This window comes from Neopsephotus bourkii, unplaced genomic scaffold, assembly GCF_033783945.1.
Source record: "Neopsephotus bourkii isolate Nb327-2 ecotype Australia unplaced genomic scaffold, CSIRO-AGI_Nbou_v1 NB_1081, whole genome shotgun sequence".
NCBI lineage: Eukaryota > Metazoa > Chordata > Aves > Psittaciformes > Psittacidae > Neopsephotus > Neopsephotus bourkii.
This window is the reverse complement of record NW_026901569.1, coordinates 18,919-41,313: the sequence shown is the minus strand read 5'-3', so window position 1 is coordinate 41,313 and position 22,395 is coordinate 18,919. Positions and strand designations below refer to the sequence as shown.

The window sequence follows — 22,395 nt, the reverse complement described above, 5'->3', positions numbered from 1 at the left end:
ACACAGAGCTCAATGGCACCCCCATAGACCATAATAACCCCAACTGAGCCCCATTTTGGGTCCATTTATGGCTATTTTGGTCCCTTCCAGACCATAATACCCTCATCATACCCCATTTATGGCTATTTTGACCCAATATAGACCATAGTAACCATAGTAACCATCGCTACCCCATAACCACCCCATTGTAAGACCGTAACCCCGTATTAACCCCATACAGACCATAATAACCCCACCGAAACCCTATTTACCCCCATTGCTGACCCATAACCACCCCATAACCAACCTAGACCCCATCTCAACCCAATACAGACCATAATAACCCCATCAAACCCCCTATTTACCCCTATGGATGTCCAATAAGACCCCCATAACCCCCCCATAACAACCCCATAACCCCCTAGACCCCATCTAAACCCCACAGGGCCTATACTAACCCCTCTAAACCCCCCTATTTACCCCTATAGATGACCCATAACAACCCCATAAAGACCCATAACCCCCCCATAAAGACCCATAACCCCCCCATAATGACCCATAACCACCCCATAACCCCCTACACCCCATCTAAACCCAACACAGACCATAATAACCCCACCAAACCCCTCTATGGATGACCCATAACAACCCCATAACAAGCCCATAATGACCCATAACAGCCTAGACCCCATCTAAACCCCATAGGGCCTATACTAACCCCATCAAACCTCCCTATTCACCTCTATGGATGACCCATAACCCCCCCATAACAACCCCATAACAACCCATAACCCCACAATGACCCATAACAACCCCATAATGACCCATAACCCCTCCATAACCACCCCATAACCCCCCCATACTGACCCATAACCCCCCCATAACAACCCCACAATGACCTATAAGCCCATAAAGACCCATAACCCCCCCATAACAACCCATAACCCCCCCATAACAACCCCATAACAACCCATAACCACCCCATAGAGACCCATAACCACCCCATAGTGCCCCATAACCACCCCATAGCGCCCCATAACCACCCCATAGCCCCATAACCACCCCCATAGCCCCATAACCACCCCATAGAGCCCCATAACCACCCCATAGAGCCCAGAACTACCCCATAGAGCCCCATAACCACCCCATAACCCCCATACCCCCCTCACACCGCCAAATACAGCTCCACAGGACAATGGTCGCTCCCCATCACCTTAGGCCTGAGCTTACAATCGCAAAGCTCCTCCCCCAACCTCCGCGAGAGCAGGAAATAATCCAACCTCCACCCCACATTGCGCTCCCGAGCGCCCCCTAAGTAGGTCCAGAACGTGTACGCGTGGGGCAGGCCCGGGTTCAACACCCGGAAGGCATCCACGAACCCGGCGTCCAATAGGGCGCTGAGCCCGCTCCTCTCCTCATTGGTGAACCCCGGCGAACGCCGATTGGTCGAGGGGTGCCGGAGGTCGAGGTCGGTGTGGGCGACGTTGAGGTCTCCACCAATGGCGACGGGTTTGAGGGCGTCGAGGCGGGACAGGAAGGAGCGGAAGGAGGCGTCGAAGCGGAGGCGGGGCTCCAGGCGGGTCAGGCCCCGCCCCGCGTTGGGGACGTAGGCGCAGACCACGAAGAGGGAAGGGAACTCGGCGGTGATGACGCGGGCGGTGGGGTCGTGTTCGGGGTCGTCTGTTGGGGGGTACATATAATGGGGGTCAATGGGGATCAATAGGGGTCAATAGGGGTGAATGGGATCAATGGAAGTCAATGGGGGTCAATGGTATCAATGGAAGTCAATGGGGGTCAATGGGGGTCAAAGGGAATCAATGGGGGTCAATGGGTGTCAATAGGAATCAATGGGAGCCAATAGGAGTCAATGGAGATCAATAGAACTCAATGGGTGTCAATGGGGGTCAATGGTATCAATGGAAGTCAATGGGGATCAATGGGGATCAATAGAAGTCAATGGAAGTCAATGGGAGTCAATGGAGGTCAATGGCAGCCAATGGGGATCAATGGCAGTCAATGGGGATCAATGGCAGTCAATGGGGATCAATGGAAGTCAATGGGAATCAATGGCGGTCAATGGGTACCAATGGCAGTCAATGGGGATCAATGGCAGTCAATGCGGCTCAATGGAAGTCAATGGGAGTCAATGGCAGTCAATGGGAATCAATGGAAGTCAATGGGGGTCAATGGCAGTCAATGGGGATCAATGGCAGTCAATGGTATCAATGGAAGTCAATGGGGCTCAATGGAAGTCAGTGGGGTCAATGGAAGTCAATGGGACTCAATGGAGATCAATGGGGATCAATGGCAGTCAATGGGGATCAATGGAAGTCAATGCACATCAATGGCAGTCAATGGGGGTCAATGGGGGTCAATGGGGGTCAATGGGGGGCAATGGGGACGTAGGCGCAGACCACGAAGAGGGAAGGGAACTCGGCGGTGATGACGCGGGCGGTGGGGTCGTGTTCGGGGTCGTCTGGGGGGGGACATATAATGGGGGTGAATGGGGGTAAATAGGGGTGAATGGGGGTCAATGGGGGTCGATGGGGGTCGATGGGGGTCAATGGGAGTCAATGGGGGTCAATGGGGGTGAATGGGGTCGATGGGGGTCGATGGGGGTCAATGGGAATCAATGGGGATCAGTGGGAGTCAATGGAGATCAATAGAACTCAATGGGTGTCAATGGCGGTCAATGGTATCAATGGAAGTCAATGGGTGTCAATGGCAGTCAATGGGAATCAATGGCAGTCAATGGGGATCAATGGAAGTCAATGGGAATCAATGGCAGTCAATGGGGATCAATGGAAGTCAATGGGAATCAATGGCAGTCAATGGGGATCAATGGCAGTCAATGGGAATCAATGGCAGTCAATGGGAATCAATGGAAGTCAATGGGAATCAATGGCAGTCAATGGGGATCAATGGCAGTCAATGGGGATCAATCGAAGTCAATGGAGATCAATGGAAGTCAATAGGAGTCAATAGAAATCAATGGTAGTCAATGGGGGTCAATGGCAGTCAATGGCAGTCAATGGGAATCAATGGCAGTCAATGGCAGTCAATGGGGATCAATGGGGGTCAATGGGGATCAATGGGGGTCAATGGGGGCATTGGGGACGTAGGCGCAGACCACGAAGAGGGAAGGGAACTCGGCGGTGATGACGCGGGCGGTGGGGTCGTGTTCGGGGTCGTCTGGTAAAGGGGGGGGTAATGGGGGTCAATGGGGGTGAATGGGGGTCAATGGGGGTGAATGGGGTCGATGGGGGTCAATGGGAGTCAATGGTATCAATGGAAGTCAATGGGGCTCAATGGGGGTCAATGGAAGTCAATGGGGGTCAATGGAGGTCAATGGCAGTAAATGGGGATCAATGGAAGTCAATGGGGATCAATGGAAGTCAATGGGAGTCAATGGCAGTCAATGGGAATCAATGGAAGTCAATGGGAGTCAATGGCAGTCAATGGGAATCAATGGAAGTCAATGGGAATCAATGGCAGTCAATGCGGATCAATGGCAGTCAATGGGAATCAATGGCGGTCAATGGGGATCAATGGCAGTCAATGCGGATCAATGCCAGTCAATGGGAATCAATGGAAGTCAATGGGGATCAATGGCAGTCAATGGGGATCAATGGAAGTCAATGGGGATCAATAGAAATCAATGGTAGTCAATGGGGGTCAATGGCAGTCAATGGGTACCAATGGCAGTCAATGGGTACCAATGGCAATCAATGGATGTCAATGGCAGTCAATGGGTGTCAATGGCAGTCAATGGGTGTCAATGGCAGTCAATGGGTGTCAATGGCAGTCAATGGGTGTCAATGGCAGTCAATGGGTGTCAATGGCAGTCAATGGGTGTCAATGGCAGTCAATGGGTACCAATGGCAGTCAATGGGTTCCAATGGCAGTCAATGGGTACCAATGGCAGTCAATGGATTCCAATGGCAGTCAATGGCAGTCAATGGATTCCAATGGTAGTCAATGGGTTCCAATGGGTTCCAATGGGTTCCAATGGGTGTCAATGCCCGCTCACCGATCCCATAGGTGACCCTCATTGGCTCCTCCCTGCAGAGCAGCCCCACTCCGCTGTACCCGGGGCGCCCCTCGGGACTGGCCCAGTACTGGTGGGGCAGAGCCCGCAGCTCCCGCACCTCGGGGGGCACCGACCCCGCCCCACACTTGGTCTCCTGCAGGCACAGCACATCCGGGGCCTGCTCCTGCACCCACTGCAATGGGGGTGGGGAATGGGGCAGAGCGACCAAAATGGGGCCCTTTCAGCCCAAAATGGGGCTTGCGGGCAGGTTCCACACAAAACACCCATTTCCACACCCCAAAATCCCCTTTTTACCAAAATCCCCATTTTTCCACCCAAAAAACCCATTGTTTTCCAAAATTCCCGTTTTTTCCCAAAATGCCCATTTCCCACCCAAAATCCCCATTTTCCCACCCAAAATCACCATTTTTTTCTCAAAATCCTTATTTTTTCCCCAAAATCCACATTTCCCCCTGCAAAATCCCCATTTTTCCACCCAAAATCCCCATTTTTCCACCCAAAATCCCCATTTTTTCCCCCCAAACCCCCCATTTTTCCCCCCAAAACCACAATTTCCCCCCCCAAATCCCCATTTGCCCCCAAAATCCCCATTTCCTTCCCAAAACCCCCATTTTTCCGCAAAACCCCCATTTTCCTCCCAAAATCCCCATTTTTTTCCCCCAATACCCATTTTCCACACCAAAAATCCCCATTTTTTTCCCAAACCCCCATTTCCCCACCCAAAATCCCCATTATTTTTCCTAAAACCCCCATTTTCCCCCCAAAATCCCCATTTTTTTCCAATCCCCATTTCCCCCCCAAAATTCCCCATTTTTTCCCAAAATACACATTTTTCCACCCAAAACCCCCCTTTTCCCCCCAAAAACCCCCATTTCCCCACCCAAAATCCCCATTATTTTTCCCAAAATCCCCATTATTTTTCCTAAAACCCCCATTCTTTACCCAAAATCCCCATTTTTCCTTCAAAATCCCCATTTTCCCCCCCAAAATCCCCATTTTCCCCCCCAAAATCCCCCTTTTTTCCCCCCAAATCCCCGTTTTTTCCCCAAAATCCCCATTTTTCCCACCCAAAATCCCCCTTTTTCCCCAAAATCCCCATTTTCCCCCCAAAATCCCCATTTTTTCCCCCAAAATCCCCATTCTTTACCCAAAATCCCCATTTTCCCTTCAAAATCCCCATTTTTCCACCCAAAATCCCCATTTTCCCCCCCAAAACCCCCATTTTTTCCCAAAATCCCCATTTTCTCCCCCAAAATCCCCATTCTTTACCCAAAATCCCCATTTTCCCGCCCAAAATCCCCATTATTTTTCGCAAAATCCCCATTATTTTTCCCAAAACCCCCATTTCCCCCCAAAATCCCCATTATTTTTCCTAAAACCCCCATTTCCCCCCAAAACCCTCATTTTCCACCCAAAATCCCCATTTTTCCTTCAAAATCCCCATTTTGCCCCCCAAAATCCCCATTCTTTACCCAAAACCCCCATTTCCCCCCTGAAATCCCCATTTCCCCCCCAAAAATTCTTTTTTCCACCCAAATTCCCCATTTTTTTCCCAAAACCCCCTTTTTTTCCCAAAATCCCCATTTTTCCACCCAAAATCTTCATTTTCTTCCCAAACCTCTTATTTTTTCCCAAAATCCCCATTTTTCCACCCAAAATCCCCATTTTCCACCCAAAATCCCCATTTTCCACCCAAAATTACCATTTTTCCTTCAAAACCCCCATTTTCCCCCCAAAACCCCAATATTTTTCCCCAAATCCCCATTTCCCCCCCAAAACCCTCATTTTCCACCCAAAATCCCCATTTTTCCCCCAAAATCCCCATTTTCCCCCCCAAAATCCCCATTTTCCCCCCCAAAATCCCCATTTCCCCTCCAAAATCCCCATTTTCCCCCCAAAATCCCCATTTTTCCCCCCAAAATCCCCATTTTTCCCCCAAAATCCCCATTATTCCCCCCAAAATCCCCATTTTCCCCCCAAAATCCCCATTTTCCCCCCCAAAATCCCCATTTTCCCCCCAAAACCCCCATTTTTTCCCCAAATCCCCATTTTCCCCCCAAAATCCCCATTTTCCCCCCAAAATCCCCATTTTTCCCCCAAAATCCCCATTTTCCCCCCCAAAATCCCCATTTTTCCCCCAAAATCCCCATTTTTCCCCCAAAATCCCCATTTTTCCCCCCAAAATCCCCATTTTCCCCCCAAAATCCCCATTTTTCCCAAAATCCCCATTTCCCCCCAAAACCCCCATTTTCCCCCCAAAATCCCCATTTTCCCCCCAAAATCCGCATTTTCCCCCAAAATCCCCATTTTCCCCCCAAAATCCCCATTTTTCCACCCAAAATCCCCATTTTTTCCCAAAATCCCCATTTTCCCCCCAAAATCCCCATTTTTTCCCAAAATCCCCATTTTCCCCCCAAAATCCCCATTTTCCCCCCAAAATCCCCATTTTTCCACCCAAAATCCCCATTTTCCCCCCAAAATCCCCATTTTCCCCCCCAAAATCCCCATTTCCCCCCAAAACCCCCATTATTCCCCCCAAAATCCCCATTTTCCCCCCCAAAATCCGCATTTTCCCCCCCAAAATCCCCATTTCCCCCCCAAAATCCCCATTTTTCCACCCAAAATCCCCATTTTTTCCCCAAAATCCCCATTTTCCCCCCAAAATCCCCATTCTTTACCCAAAATCCCCATTTTTCCACCAAAAATCCCCATTTTTCCACCCAAACCCCCCATTTTCTTCTGATTATCCTCATTTTTTCCCAAAATCCCCATTTTTCCACCCAAAACCCCCATTATTTTTCCCCAAATCCCCATTATTTTTCCTAAAAGCCCCATTTTCCCCCCAAAATCCCCATTTTTTCCCCAAAATCCCCATTTTTCCCCCCAAAATCCCCATTCTTTACCCAAAATCCCCATTTTTCCACCAAAAATCCCCATTTTTCCACCCAAACCCCCCATTTTCTTCTGATTATCCTCATTTTTTCCCAAAATCCCCATTTTTCCACCCAAAACCCCCATTATTTTTCCCCAAATCCCCATTATTTTTCCTAAAACCCCCATTTTCCCCCCAAATCCCAATTATTTTTCCCAAAACCCCCATTTTCTTCTGATTATCCCCATTTTTTCCCCAAATCCCCCTTTTTCCACCCAAAATCTCCATTTTTTTCCCAAACCGCACATATTTTTACCCAAAATCCCCATTTCCCCCCCAAAATCCCCATTTTCCCCCCAAAATCCCCATTTCTCCCCCAAAACCCCCATTTTTCCTTCAAAATCCCCATTTTCCCCCCAAAATCCCCATTCTTCACCCAAAATCCCCATTTTCCCCCCAAAATCCCCATTTTTCCACCCAAAACCCCCATTTTCTTCTGATTATCCCCATTTTTTCCCAAAATCCCGCTTTTTCCCCCCAAAAATCCACATTTTTTTCCCAAATTCCCCATTTTCCCCCCCAAAATCCCCATTTCCCCCCCCCAAACCCCATTATCCCCCCCCACCCCCCATATCCCCCCACCCCCCCATATCCCCCCCATCCCCCCCCTCTTCCCCACCTGCAGCCCCCCTTTCCGCAGCCACCCCCGCAGCCCGGCCACGTTCCAGGTCACCAAGCGCATCCCCACGCGCTTCCCGCTCGGGGCCACCTCCCGCACCGGCGTCTCCGGGGGCAACGGCACCGACGCGTCCCGGCTGCGCTTCCCGCCACCGGGGCCTGGGGGTGCTGTGGGGTGCATTGGGGGGCATTGGGGTGTATTGGGTCCATTGGGGGCCATTGGGGTGTATTGGGTCCATTGGGATGCATTGGGGTTCATTGGGGTGTATTGGGGTCATTGGGGTGCATTGGGTCCACTGGGGTCAATTGGGATGTATTGGGTCCATTGGGATGCATTGGGGTGTATTGGGTCCATTGGGATGCATTGGGGACCATTGGGATGCATTGGGTCCATTGGGGTCCATTGGGATGCATTGGGGGCCATTGGGATGCATTGGGTCCATTGGGATGCATTGGGGTCCATTGGGGTGCATAAGGTCCATTGGGATGCATTGGGTCCATAGGGATGCATTGGGGTCATTGGGATATATTGGGGTCATTGGGGGCCATTGGGATGCATTGGGTCCATTGGGAGCCATTGGGATATATTAGGTCTATTGGCAAGCATTGGGCCCATTGGGATGCATTGGGTCCATTGGGGTGTATTGGGTCCATTGGGATGCATTGCGGACCATTGGGGTGCATTGGGGAACATTGGGGCGCATTGGGAGCCATTAGGGTGTATTGGGTCTATTGGGATGCATTGGGTCCATTGGGATGCATTGGGGGCCATTGGGATGCATTGGGGCCATTGGGGTGCATTGGGTCCATTGGGAGCCATTGGGATGCATTGGGGTTCATTGGGGGCCATTGGGGTGTATTGGGGTCATTGGGGTGCATTGGGTCCACTGAGATGCATTGGGGTTCATTGGGGTTCATTGGGGTGCATTGGGATGCATTGGGTCCATTGGGGTCAATTGGGATGAATTGGGTCCATTGGGATGCATTGGAGTGTATTGGGTCCATTGGGATGCATTGGGGGCCATTGGGATGCATTGGAGGCCATTGGGGTGTATTGGGGTCCATTGGGGTCCATTGGGATGCATTGGGATGTATTGGGGTGCTTTGGGATGCATTGGGGTCTATTGGGATGCATTGGGTCCATTGGGGTGCATTGGGTCTATTGGGATGTATTGGGGCTATTGGGATGTATTGGGGTCCATTGGGATGCATTGGGGCCCATTGGGATGCATTGAGCCCCATTGGGGTGCATTTGGTCCACTGGGATGCACTGAGCCCCATTGGGGTGCATTGGGGTGTATTGGGGTGTATTGGGATGCATTGGGGTCCATTGGGATGCACTGGGGGCCATTGGGGTGCATTGGGTCCATTGGAATGTATTGGGGTCCATCGGGATCTATTGGGACCCATTGGAACCCATTGGGGTCCATTGGGATGCGCGGGGGCCGCGCTCACCTCCCTCCTCTCCCGCCGGCGCCTCCTTTTTGGCGCGCTTCGGCATCGCTCAAGCCACGCCCCCTCCGCCTCAGGCCACGCCCCCTGCTGGTGGGAAAGCGGCGTCAGCACCGCCCCCCCCACCCCTCCGAGCCCTCCCATCCAATCAGCTCCCGGCTGGGTTCGAATCACCCAATCAGCGCCCGGCAAACGGCCAATCACAGCCCGCCGCGGCCACGCGGCCGCCGAACCGGAGCCAATCGGAACCACCCGAGGAGCGAACCGGGGCCAATCGGCGCCAGGCTTTCTAATCCCAATCCGCACCCCCCATCCTTTCCCAGAGCCAATCAGCGCTCTCCCGTTCTCCCCCCTCCCCCCCCCACCACACTTCCGGAGCCAATCAGCGCCCGCTAAACCGCCCCCCCATCACCCCCCCACACCCCACGTGTCCCGCAGCCAATCAGCACCGCCTCTCAACGCACCCCCGCACCCCCCCGGCGGTGCAACCAATCACCGCTCGCTTCCTTCTTTCCCCCCCCATGTTCAACCCCGTTACCCCGCACCCAATCAGCGCCCTCCGCTCACCTCAACCGGAGCCAATCAGCGGCGGCAGCGCTCGGGACCGTTCCGCGTGAGCGGCGCTGGCAGCAATGTCGGGACCGGAAGCGGAAGCGCTGTGACGTCAGGGAAAGGGGCGTGGAGAGCGGAAGTAGGCGGGGCGAGTGACGTCATCAGAGAGCGCGGCCGGCGGCGAAGCGGAGGAGAGCGGGGACCTGCGGCGGCGGCGGCGTCCGAAGGCAAAAAGGGGGGGGAGGGGGGGAACGCGACGTGCTGACGTCACGACGCCGACGTGCTGACGTCATGCCGACGGTGCTGGGCCTGGAGGGCTCGGCCAATAAGGTCGGGGCGGGCGTGGTGCGTGATGGCGTCATCCTGAGCAGCCGCCGCGCCACTTACGTCACGCCGCCGGGGCAGGGTAAGCGGCGTGACGTCATCACGCAACCCCCCCCCTTAACCCCTCCCCATTCGTGACGTGATGACGTCACCACGCCCCCCCTCTCGACCAATGGCAGGCTTCGCTCCCGGCCCCGTCGGGCGCCACCACCAGGGGGCGCTCTTGGGCCTCGTGGCCGCCGCCATGGCCGACGCCGGAGCCGGGCCCCGGGACCTGGATGGGATCGCGTTCACCCGCGGTAATGGCGTGTTCTTAGCGTGTTCTTAGCGTGTTCTTAGCATGTTCTTAGCATGTTCTTAGCGTGTTCACCCCCAAAGCTATAGATGGGGGTCCTATGGGTCCCTGGAGCCATCTCAGACCCTCCCCAGCCCCATAGGAGCCAGTTTGGGTCCCATGTTCTTAGCGTGTTCTTAGCATGTTGTTAGCGTGTTCACCCCCAAACCCATAGATGGGGGTCCTATGGGTCCCTGGACCCATCTCGGGCCTTCCCCTGCCCCATAGGAGCCGGTTTGGGTCACATGTTCTTAGCATGTTCTTAGCGTGTTCACCCCCAAACCCATAGATGGGGGTCCTATGGGTCCCTGGACCCATCTCAGACCCTCCCCAGCCCCATAGGAGGCGGTTTGGGTCCCATGTTCTTAGCATGTTCTTAGCATGTTCACCCCCAAACCCATAGATGGGGGTCCTATGGGTCCCTGGAGCCATCTCAGACCTTCCCCAGCCCCATAAGAGCCCATTTGGAGGTGTTTGGGTCCCATATCCTTAGCATGTTCTTAGCATGTTGTTAGTATGTTCACCCCCAAACCCATAGATGGGGGGCCTACGCGTCCCTGGTCCCATCTCAGGCTCTCCCCAGCCCCATAGGAACCCATCGGTCGCATGTTTTTAGCATGTTCTTAGCATGTTCTTAGTGTGTTCAACCCCAAAGCCATTGATAGGAATGCCACGGGCGCTTGGTCCCATCTCAGACCCTTCCCACCCCATAGGAGCCCATTGCATTCCATGTCCTTAGCATGTCCTTAGTATGTTATTAGCGTGTCATTAGCATGTTCTCAACACATCCTTAGCATGTTCTTAGCATGTCCTTAACATGTTCTTAGCATGTTCTTAGCATGTTCTCGACATGTCATTAGCATGTCCTTAGCATGTCCTTAGTGCGTTCTTAGCACATCATTGGCATGTCATTAGCACGTTCTTAGCATGTCATTAGCATGTCATTACCATGTCATTAGCATGTCCTTAGCGTGTCATTAGCATGTCCTCAGCATGTCCTTAGCGTGTTCCTTGCGCAGGCCCGGGCCTGGGGGCCCCGTTGGCGGTGGTGGCGGCCGTGGGGCGCACCCTGGCCCAGCTGTGGGGCCTGCCCCTGCTGGGGGTCAATCACTGCGTGGGGCACATCGAGATGGGGCGGCTCCTGGCGCCCGCCCGCGACCCCCTCGTGCTCTACGTCAGTGGTGGCAACACCCAGGTACCCGCTATGGGGCGGCTGTGGGGTGGGGATGGGGGGCTATGGGGGTCTATGGGGGGTCTATGGGGGTCTATGGGGGGTCTATGGGGGGATATGGGGGGTCTATGGGGGTCTATGGGGGGGGGGGTATGGGGGGATATGGGGGGGATATGGGGGGATATGGGGGGGATATGGGGGTCTATGGGGGTCTATGGGGGTCTATGGGGGGTCTATGGGGGTCTATGGGGGGAATATGGGGGTCTATGGGGGTCTATGGGGGTCTATGGGGGTCTATGGGGGGTCTATGGGGGTCTATGGGGGTCTATGGGGGGTCTATGAGGGGTCTATGGGGGGTCTATGCAGTGGGTATGGGGGGCTATGGGGTGTCTATAGGGGGCTATGAGGTGGATATAGGGTGAATAGGGGGAATATGGGGTGTCTATGGGGTGGGTATGGGGGGCTATGGGGTGGATATTGGTGGATATGGGGGGATATGGGGTGGGTATGGGGCTATATGGGGAGCTATGGGGTGTCTGGGGTGGATATGGGGTGTCTATGGGGGGATATGGGGGGCTATGGGGTGGATATAGGGTGGATATGGGGGTATGGGGGGCATGAGGTGGATATGAGGGGCTATGGGGTGGATATGGGAGGGATATGGGGGATATGGAGTGATATGGGGTGGATATGGGGACTATGGGGTGTCTATAGGGTGGATATAGGGCGTTAGGGGGGGCTACGGAGTGGATATGGGGTGGGTATGGGGGGATATGGGGGGCTATAGGGTGTCTATGAGGTGGGTATGGGGGGCTATGAGGGGATATGGGAGACTATGGGGGGCTATGGGGTGGATATCTGGGGCTATGGGGGAACATGGGGGCTATGGGGTGTCTATGGGGGGCTATGGGGTGGATATGAGGAGTCTATGGGCCAATATGGGCTCCTATGGGGGCTCTTAGTGCTCCATCCAATAACATGCAATAACACCTGATATCACATGACCACATGCTATACCACCCATGACGTCACGCATGACGTCACGTATGACGTCACGCATGACGTCACAACCCCCCTCAACCAATAGGTGATCGCCTTCTCCCGCCGCCGTTACCGCATCTTCGGGGAGACCCTGGACCTGGCCCTGGGGAACTGCCTGGACCGGATGGCCCGCCTCCTGCGGGTCAGTGCCCCGCCCACCCCGCCTCCCCATTGGCTGAGCCGCGGTGGTGCCGTGTCCCCATTGGCTGAGCCCGCTGCACCCCCCCCCTTCCATTGGCTGCAATGGCAGTGGGGGAGCCAGGCACTGCGGCGCCCCCTAGCGGGGAGCGCGCTGACTCCGCCCCCTTTTCTCTGGCCACGCCCCCTCCGCAGCTGCCCAATGACCCGAGCCCGGGCTACAACGTGGAGGTGATGGCGAGGAGGTGAGGACCCCGTTAATAGACCCCAAACCCCTTTAATAGACCCCAAAACCCCTTTAATAGACCCCAAACCCCGTTAATAGACCCAAAACCCCTTTAATAGACCCCCAAAACCCCTTTAATAGACCCCAAACCCCTTTAATAGACCCCAAAAACCCCTTTAATAGACCCCAAACCCCGTTAATAGACCCCAAACCCCTTTAATAGACCCCCAACCCCTTTAATAGACCCCAAAACCCCTTTAATAGACCCCAAACCCCTTTAATAGACCCAAACCCCTTTAATAGACCCCAAAACCCCTTTAATAGACCCCAAACCCCTTTAATAGACCCCAAAAACCCCTTTAATAGACCCAAACCCCGTTAATAGACCCCAAACCCCTTTAATAGACCCCAAAACCCCTTTAATAGACCCAAAACCCCGTTAATAGACCCCAAACCCCGTTAATAGACCCCAAACCCCGTTAATAGACCCCAAAAACCCCTTTAATAGACCCCAAAACCCCGTTAATAGACCCCAAAAACCCCTTTAATAGACCCAAACCCCGTTAATAGACCCCAAACCCCGTTAATAGACCCCAAAACCCCTTTAATAGACCCAAACCCCGTTAACAGACCCTAAACCCCTTTAATAGACCCCAAACCCTTTTAATAGACCCCAAAACCCCTTTAATAGACCCCAAAACCCCTTTAATAGACCCAAAACCCCTTTAATAGACCCAAACCCCTTTAATAGACCCAAACCCCTTTAATAGACCCCAAACCCCTTTAATAGACCCCAAACCCCTTTAATAGACCCAAACCCCGTTAATAGACCCCAAACCCCGTTAATAGACCCCAAAACCCTTTAATAGACCCCAAACCCCTTTAATAGACCCCAAAACCCCTTTAATAGACCCAAACCCCTTTAATAGACCCCAAACCCCTTTAATAGACCCAAACCCCTTTAATAGACCCAAACCCTCTTAATAGACCCCATAACCCCCGTTATTTGCCCCTCTTGGGGTCCCCTATAGGGGCCGCCGGCTGCTGGACCTGCCCTATGTGGTCAAAGGGATGGACGTGTCCTTCTCGGGGCTCCTGTCCCACCTGCAGGTGATCATAGGGTCTGTTAATGGGGTTTGGGGTCTATTAATGGGGTTTGGGGTCTATTAAAGGGGTTATGGAGTCTATTAAAGGGGTTTGGGTCTATTAAAGGGGTTTGGGGTCTATTAAAGGGGTTTGGGTCTATTAAAGGGGTTTTGGGTCTATTAAAGGGGTTTGGGGTCTATTAAAGGGGTTTGGGTCTATTAAAGGGGTTTGGGGTCTATTAAAGGGGTTATGGGGTCTATTAAAGGGTTTGGGGTCTATTAAAGGGGTTTGGGGTCTTTAAAGGGGTTTTGGGGTCTTTAAAAGGGGGATTTGGGGTCTTTAAAGGGGTTTTGGGGTCTATTAAAGGGGTTTGGGTCTATTAAAGGGGTTATGGGGTCTATTAAAGGGTTTTGGGGTCTATTAAAGGGGTTTGGGGTCTATTAAAGGGGTTTGGGGTCTATTAAAGGGGTTTGGGTCTATTAAAGGGGTTTGGGGTCTATTAAAGGGGTTTGGGGTCTATTAAAGGGGTTTGGGTCTATTAAAGGGGTTTGGGGTCTATTAAAGGGGTTTGGGTCTATTAAAGGGGTTTGGGGTCTATTAAAGGGGTTTGGGGTCTATTAAAGGGGTTTGGGGTCTATTAACGGGGTTTTGGGTCTATTAAAGGGGTTTGGGGTCTATTAAAGGGGTTTGGGGTCTATTAAAGGGGTTTGGGTCTATTAAAGGGGTTTGGGGTCTATTAAACGGGTTTGGGGTCTATTAAAGGGGTTTGGGTCTATTAAAGGGGTTTTGGGGCTATTAAAGGGGTTTGGGGTCTATTAAAGGGGTTTGGGGTCTATTAAAGGGGTTTGGGTCTATTAAAGGGGTTTGGGGTCTATTAAACGGGTTTGGGGTCTATTAAAGGGGTTTGGGTCTATTAAAGGGGTTTGGGGTCTATTAAAGGGGTTTGGGGTCTATTAACGGGGTTCCCCTCCCCCCAGGCCATCACCCCCAAGCTGTTGGCGTCAGGGGAGGCGACCCCCGAAGATCTCTGCTTCTCCCTGCAGGTGACGGCGGCTGTTATGGGATGGCGGCTCCTCTTAACGGGGTTGGGGGTCTATTAAAGGGGTTTTGGGTCTATTAATGGGGGGTTTGGGTCTGTTAAGGGGGTTTTGGGTGTATTAAGGGGGTTTTGGGTCTATTAAGGGGGTTTTGGGTCTATTAATGGGGTTATGGGGTCTATTAAAGGGGTTTTGGGGTCTATTAACCGGGTTTTGGGTCTATTAAAGGGGTTTTGGGGTCTATTAACCGGGTTTTGGGGTCTATTAACCGGGTTTTGGGTCTATTAACCGGGTTTTGGGTCCATTAACCGGGTTTTGGGTCCATTAACCGGGTTTTGGGGTCTATTAACCGGGTTTTGGGTCTATTAATGGGGTTTTTGGGGTCTATTAACCGGGTTTTGGGGTCCATTAACCGGGTTTTGGGTCCATTAACCGGGTTTTGGGGTCTATTAACCGGGTTTTGGGTCTATTAATGGGGTTTTTGGGGTCTATTAACCGGGTTTTGGGGTCCATTAACCGGGTTTTGGGTCTATTAATGGGGTTTTTGGGGTCCATCAACCGTGTTTTGGGTCCATTAACCGGGTTTTGGGGTCTATTAACCGGGTTTTGGGGTCCATTAACCGGGTTTTGGGTCTATTAATGGGGTTTTTGGGGTCTATTAACCGGGTTTTGGGTCCATTAACCAGGTTTTGGGTCTATTAACCAGGTTTTTGGGGTCTATTAACCGGGTTTTAGGTCCATTAACCGGGTTTTGGGGTCTATTAACCAGGTTTTGGGTCCATTAACCGGGTTTTGGGTCTATTAATGGGGTTTTGGGGTCTATTAACCGGGTTTTGGGGTCTATTAACCGGGTTTTGGGTCTATTAATGGGGTTTTTGGGGTCCATTAACCGGGTTTTGTGTCTATTAAAGAGTTTTTGGGTCCATTAATGGGGTTTTTGGGGTCTATTAACCGAGTTTTGGGTCCATTAACCGGGTTTTGGGGTCCATTAACCGGGTTTTGGGTCTATTAACCGGGTTTTGGGTCTATTAATGGGGTTTTTGGGGTCCATTAACCGGGTTTTGGGGTCCATTAATGGGGTTTTTGGGGTCCATTAACCGGGTTTTGGGGTCCATTAACCGGGTTTTGGGGTCTATTAACCGGGTTTTGGGGTCTATTAACCGGGTTTTGGGTCTATTAACCGGGTTTTGGGTCTATTAATGGGGTTTTTGGTGTCCATTAACCGGGTTTTGGGTCTATTAACCGGGTTTTGGGTCTATTAATGGGGTTTTTAGGGTCTATTAACCGGGTTTTGGGTCCATTAACCGGGTTTTGGGGTCTATTAACCGGGTTTTGGGTCTATTAACCGGGTTTTGGGTCTATTAATGGGGTTTTGGGGTCTATTAACCGGGTTTTGGGGTCCATTAACCGGGTTTTGGGGTCTATTAACCGGGTTTTGGGTCTATTAATGGGGTTTTGGGTCTATTAACCGGGTTTTGGGTCCATTAACCGGGTTTTGGGTCCATTAATGGGGTTTTTGGGGTCTATTAACCGGGTTTTGGGGTCTACTATCCGGGTTGGGGGGGGTCTATTAACCGGGCTCGGCACTATGGCGCCCCCTGCAGGAGACGGCGTTCGCCATGTTGGCCGAGGTCACCGAGAGGGCACTGGCGCTGACGCGGGCCCCGCACCTGCTGCTGGTGGGGGGCGTGGCCTGTGAGTCACGTGGGGCGAGGCTCAGCCAATCAGAGGGCGGGGTGGAGGGGAGGGGGCGTGGCTTTAGGGGTTGGATGGGGGAAGGGGTGAGGGATGCTTGTATGGGGTGGGAGATGTATATAGGGGGGTGGGAGGTATCTATGGGGCTGGGACCCATATCTATGGGGTGGGAGGCATATATAGAGGGCTGGGACCCACATCTATGGGGCTGGGATCTATATATAGGGGGCTGAGACCCATATCTATAGGGCTGGAATCTATATATAGGGGGCTGGGACCCATATCTATGGGTTGGGAATCTATATATAGGGGGCTGGGACCCATATCGATGGGGGTGGGAGCCATATATAGGGGGCTGGGACCCATATCGATGGGGTTCAATCTATATATAGGGGGCTGGGACCCATATCTATGGGGCTGGGATCCATATATAGGGTCTAGGACCCACATCTATGGGGCTGGACCCACATCTTCCCCCCCCCCAGGTAACCAGCGCCTGCAGGAGATGCTGCGGACCATGTGCAGTGCCCGGGGGGTCACGCTCTGCCCCACAGATGAGAGGTGTGGACCCACATCTATGGGGCTGGGACCCACATCTATGGGGCTGGGACCCACATCTATGGGGCTGGGACCTATATCTATGGGGCTTGGAGCCATATATAGAGGCCTGGACCCATATATAGGGGGTTGGGACCCAAATCTATGGGTCAGGCTCCCCATCTATGGGGCTGAGCCCCATAGATCCTGGTGTTCTTCTCCCCCCATAGGTACTGCATTGACAATGGGGCCATGATTGCTCAGGCGGGGTGGGAGATGCTGCGGGTGGGTCAGGTGACCGAGCTCGACCAATCAGGGATCACGCAGAGGTGAGTGCCCGCGACCCACACCTATGGAGCTGGGACCCACATATAGAGGGTGGGACCCATATATAGAGGGTGGGACCCATATATAAGGGGCTGGGACCCACATCTATGGGGCTGCGACCCTCATATAGGAGGCTGGGATTCATTACAGGGGGCTGGGACCCACATATAGGGGATGGGACCCACATCTATGGGGCTGGAACCCATATATAGGGGGTGGGACCCACATCTATGGAGCTGGGACCCAAATCTATGGGGCTGGGACCCACATATAGGGGGCTGGGATTCATTACAGGGGGCTGAGACCCACATCTATGGGGCTGGGACCCATATATAGAGGGCGGGATCCACATCTATGGGGCTGGGACCCATATATAGGGAGTGGGAACCACATCTATGGGGCTGGGACCCACATATAGGGGGCTGGGATTCATTACAGGGGGCTGAGACCCACATCTAGGGGGCTGGGACCCATATATAGGGGGTGGGACCCACATATAGGGGGTGGGACCCACATCTATGGGTCTGGGACCCATATATAAGGGGTGGGTCCCCCATCTATGGGGCTGGACCCCCATCTATAGGGCTCCAATCTCTCCCTCCCCCCCCCCAGGTACAGGACAGATGAAGTGGAAGTCACATGGCGCGACTGACCTGGCCCCGCCCCCTTCATAAAGGCTCCACCCCCTACACCAAGGCTCCGCCTCTTTATTCCTTATAAGGAAGCGATACCACGCCCCCTTCCCATTCATTTGCATGTCACTACCCTTCTCACCTTATAAGGAAGCAAAGCCCCGCCTTCCCTCATTTACATTCCATCTCCTTATAAGGAAGTGATACCACGCCCCCTTCCATTCATTTGCATTTCATACCCCGCCTCCCCTCATTTACATCCCATCTCCTTATAAGGAAGCGACGCCACGCCCCCCGGTAGCACCCTCCATTCATTCCCACCCCATCTCCTTATAAGGCACCGAAGCCCCGCCTCCCTCCCCTCATTTGCATCCCACCTCCTTATAAGGCAGCGCTCCCCATCCCCTCCCTCCACTTTGCGCCGGAAGCCACGCCCCTAACCCGCCCATCAGCCAATAGGAACGCGGCGCGGGGAGGGGGCGGAAACGTAACCTTGACGCATGCGCAGTAGCCGGAAGCGCTCATTCCGCGCAGGCCGCCGCCGCGGACGGATGTGGCTCCGGTAAGGGCCTGCGCTCGCTGTAACCGGTTACCCCCGACCCGCGTTCCCTCCGCCGCCGCCAGCCTCGGGCGAGCGGGGTTTTAGCGGGGTCGGAGAGCAGCGCCCGCGGCTTTTCCTTCACCCGGGGAGCGGAGCTCGGTGGCTCCGGCGGAGTTTGCGGGGCCGCACAGGGCTTAAACGGGGGGGGGGGTCCCCCTTAATGCTTTAAAACCCCTTTATTTCCCCTTTTTTACCCCATTTTTCCTCTTTTTTACCCTTTATTCATCGTTTTAAACGCGGTTCGGTCGCTTTTTCTCTCCATCCGGGCACTTTTTACCTCATTCCACCTTAAATTGGGGGGGGGTTGTCCCCATTGAGGTTTTAAAACCCTTTTATTTCTCCTTTTAGTTCCCATTTTCCCTCGTTTTTTCCCTTTATTCATCGTTTTAAACGCGGTTCGGTCGCTTTTTCTCTCCATCCGGGCACTTTTTACCTCAGTCCGCCTTAAATGGAGGGGGGTGTCCCCATTGCTGCTTTAAAACCCCTTAATTTCTCCTTTTATTTCCCATTTTCCCTCGTTTTTTACCTTTATTCATCGTTTTAAACGCGGTTCGGTCCCTTTTTGTCTCCATCCGGGCACTTTTTACCTCAGTCCGCCTTAAATTGGGGGGGGCTGTACCCATTGCCGCTTTAAAACCCCTTTATTTCTCCTTTTATTTCCCGTTTTCCCTCGTTTTTTACCTTTATTCATCGTTTTAAACGCGGTTCGGTCGCTTTTTGTCTCCATCCGGGCACTTTTTACCTCAGTCCGCCTTAAATTGGGGGGTGTCCCCATTGCCGCTTTAAAACCCCTTAATTTGAGTAGATATCCCCATTGAAACTCTTAAAACCCCTTTATTTTCCCTTTTTTCCCCATTTTCCCTCTTTTTTTACCTTTATTCATCCATTTTATTGCGTTTTTGGTCGCTTTTTGTCTCCATCCGGGCACTTTTTACCTCAGTCCGCCCCCCCCCATCGCATTTCCCCCTTTAAACCCCTTTTTCTCATTAAACACCCGTTTCTTTGCCCTTTATTTGCTATTTTTAGGTGATTTTTAACCTAATTCGTCGCTTTTCGCCTGTTTTATGGGGATTTTGATGGGGTTTATGTGCATTCCGAGGGGGTTTTACCTCAGTTTTGCCCCCCCACACGTGGCTTTCCCCCTTTTACCCCCATAAACCCCGTTTTAAATCATTTTACTTCATATTTTAATCAATTTATTACTTTTATTGATGAATTTGAAGCGGTTTTAACGCGTTTTTATCGCTTTTTAGAGCGATTTCGGACATTTTTACCTCAGTTTCGCCCCCACCACGTGGCTTTCCCCCTTTTACCCCCATAAACCCCGTTTTTAATCATTTTCGTTTCTATTTTAATCCGTTTCTCACTTTATTAACCGATTTGAGACGTTTTCAACGCGTTTTGATGCGGTTTTACCTCGGTTTAGGCCCCTTTTGACCTCCGTTAACTTAGGCCCTGTTCCACTCCCTTTTTACCCTCCATAAACCCCCGTTTCCAGCCTTATTTTATGTCGTAATTAACATTTAATCGCCTTAATTCACTTTTAATTCACTTAAATCACGAATTAAAGCGTTTTTCGCCCTTTTTTACCTCAGTTTTGTCTCTTTTGGGAGTCTTTTTCCCCTTTTCCTGCCATAAAGCCCGTTTTATCCCCTTTATTTCCTATTTTTATCCATTTAACGGGACTAAATCGGGTTTCGTTTCGTTCGATTCATTTATATTTCATTTTAAGTTCATTATATTCGGTTTTTCACCGATTTCTCCCCTTTTTACCCCAATTCCGGGCCGGTTTTCCCTCCCCGCCTTTCAACCTCCTCATTTTTAACTAATTCTCTATGAAATAAAGCAAAATCCCTTTAATTTACCGCGATTAATTCATCGTTTTTCTGCTTTTTGCCTCTTTTTCACCACTTTCACCCCATTTTCGCCCCCCTTTCTAGGAACCCGATGCCTTCGCCCTCGTTCAACGCCGAATTTCGCCGTTTAAACGCTTAAAAAGGTTCAATTTTCGTATTTTAATGCTTTATAAATGCTTAATTTCACTCGGAGGGGGGTGAATTTATTGTATTTATGGGTTTATTACCATTTTATGGCCGTTTTATTGCCCGTTTTTTGCCGTTTTAGCGTCGTTTTATTACCGCGAGGCCGCAACCGTTCCCCCCCCCCCTCCGCTTTTAACCCTTTTATCTGGAATTACTACTTTTTTACGCCGTTTTTAACCGTTTTCGCTGTGTTTTACGGGAAAAACGTTTGGGTTTTGACATAAAGAACGTTTAAGCGAAGATTAAAAGATGAAATGGAGGTTTTTTAGTGCGTTTTCGGGGAGGAAATGGGTGGGAAAAGGGTGAAAATGGGGTAAAAAAGGGCAAGAAAGGGGAAAAGGATTGAAAAGTGGGGAGAAAAGGGGGGGGGATTGGGTTAAAAAGGGGAGAAATGGGGTTAAAAAGGGAGGAAAAGGGGAAATTGAAGAGGAAACCCCCGGGATAAAGGGAAAACCGGGGGAAAGTAAGGGGGGAATTGGGTTTAGAAAGGCAGGAAAAGGGGAAAAGAAAGTTAAAAAGGGGGAATAAAGGGGGAATGGGGGTTTATGGCAGGAAATAAAGGGGGAATGGGGGGAAATAGGAAAATAAAGGGGGAAATGGGAAAATAAATGGGAAAAGAAGGGGGAATAAAAGGGAGAAATGGGAAAATAAAGGGGGAATAAAGCTGGAAATGGGGAAACAAAGGGGAAATTGGAAAATAAAGGGGAAAATGGGAAAAGATGGGGGCAATAAAGGGAGAAAAGGGAAAAGAAAGGGGGGGAAAGGAAATAAAAGGGGAAATGGCAAAATAAGGGGGGAAATGGGAAAATAGAGGGGGAATAAAGGTGGAAATGGGGAAATAAAGGTGAAAATGGGAAAATAAACGGGCAATAAACCTGGAAATGGTAAAATAAAAGGGGAATGTGGAAATGTTAAAGGTGGAAATGGGGAAATAAAGGGGGAATAAAGCTGGAAATGGGGAAATAAAGGGAGAATAAATGTGGAAATGGTAAAATAAAGGTAGAAATGGCGAAATAACGGTGAAAATGGGAAAATAAAGGTGGAAATGGGAAAATAAAGGGGAAATAAATGTGGAAATGGTAAAATAAAGGTGGAAATGGGGAAATAAAGGGGAAAAGGGGAAAATAAAGGGAGAATAAAGCTGGAAATGGTGAAATAAAGGGGAAAATGGGAAAATAAAGGGAGAATAAAGCTGGAAATGGTGAAATAAAGGGGAAAATGGGAAAATAAAGGGGGAATAAAGGTGGAAATGGGGAAATGGGAAAATAAAGGGGGAAATAAAGCTGGAAATGGTAAAATAAAGGTGGAAATGGGGAAATAACGGAGGAAATGGGAAAATAAAGGGGGAATAAAGCTGGAAACGGGAAAATAAAGGTGGAAATGGGGAAATAAAGGTGAAAATGGTAAAATAAAGGGAGAATAAAGGTGGAAATGGGGAAATAAAGGGGGAATAAAGCAGGAGCTGCCTCCTCCTCGGCGTCCGGCTCTCGACTGAGGGGTGGGAGGGGGGCGTGGCCCACGCTGAGTTCCTCTCTCCCCATTGGCTGACGCTCCTTACGCATGCGTAGAGCGCGGCGCCCGCTTCCGGCTGCGCATGCGCCGTGCCGCCAAGCCGCGGCG

At 51.6% G+C, this 22,395-nt stretch overlaps 2 protein-coding genes across 2 annotated transcripts; one reads left to right on the top strand and one right to left on the bottom strand.

Annotated features, from left to right (window-relative positions):
* Positions 1 to 1,144: 1,144 nt before the first annotated feature.
* Positions 1,145 to 9,081, bottom strand: LOC133217025 (DNA-(apurinic or apyrimidinic site) endonuclease-like). Its single transcript, XM_061362150.1, has 4 exons — positions 9,036 to 9,081; positions 7,582 to 7,739; positions 4,010 to 4,202; positions 1,145 to 1,659 (listed from the first exon to the last, which is right to left on the bottom strand). Exons 1-4 carry the CDS (start codon positions 9,079 to 9,081, stop codon positions 1,145 to 1,147), a joined length of 912 nt encoding a protein of 303 aa, XP_061218134.1.
* A 779-nt stretch (positions 9,082 to 9,860) lies between these two features.
* Positions 9,861 to 18,188, top strand: LOC133217024 (tRNA N6-adenosine threonylcarbamoyltransferase-like). The gene is made up of 11 exons (XM_061362149.1): positions 9,861 to 9,990; positions 10,088 to 10,207; positions 11,262 to 11,437; positions 12,501 to 12,596; positions 12,788 to 12,837; positions 13,850 to 13,928; positions 14,882 to 14,947; positions 16,546 to 16,636; positions 17,122 to 17,197; positions 17,404 to 17,502; positions 18,113 to 18,188. Exons 1-11 carry the CDS (start codon positions 9,876 to 9,878, stop codon positions 18,150 to 18,152), a joined length of 1,008 nt encoding a protein of 335 aa, XP_061218133.1. The 5' UTR covers positions 9,861 to 9,875; the 3' UTR covers positions 18,153 to 18,188.
* Positions 18,189 to 22,395: the final 4,207 nt, after the last annotated feature.

Bases quoted from the DNA above. Each gene is read 5' to 3' on its own strand.
- LOC133217025 (XM_061362150.1), bottom strand. From the start codon at position 9,081: ATGCCGAAGCGCGCCAAAAAGGAGGCGCCGGCGGGAGAGGAGGGAG. The intron at 7,740-9,035 runs GTGAGCGCGGCC...CAGCACCCCCAG, and splicing joins GCCGGCGGGAGAGGAGGGAG to GCCCCGGTGGCGGGAAGCGC. The intron at 1,660-4,009 runs GTGAGCGGGCAT...ACCCCCCAACAG, and splicing joins GAGGGTCACCTATGGGATCG to ACGACCCCGAACACGACCCC.
- LOC133217024 (XM_061362149.1), top strand. From the start codon at position 9,876: ATGCCGACGGTGCTGGGCCTGGAGGGCTCGGCCAATAAGGTCGGGGCG. The intron at 12,597-12,787 runs GTCAGTGCCCCG...CCCCCTCCGCAG, and splicing joins GGATGGCCCGCCTCCTGCGG to CTGCCCAATGACCCGAGCCC. The intron at 12,838-13,849 runs GTGAGGACCCCG...GGTCCCCTATAG, and splicing joins GTGGAGGTGATGGCGAGGAG to GGGCCGCCGGCTGCTGGACC.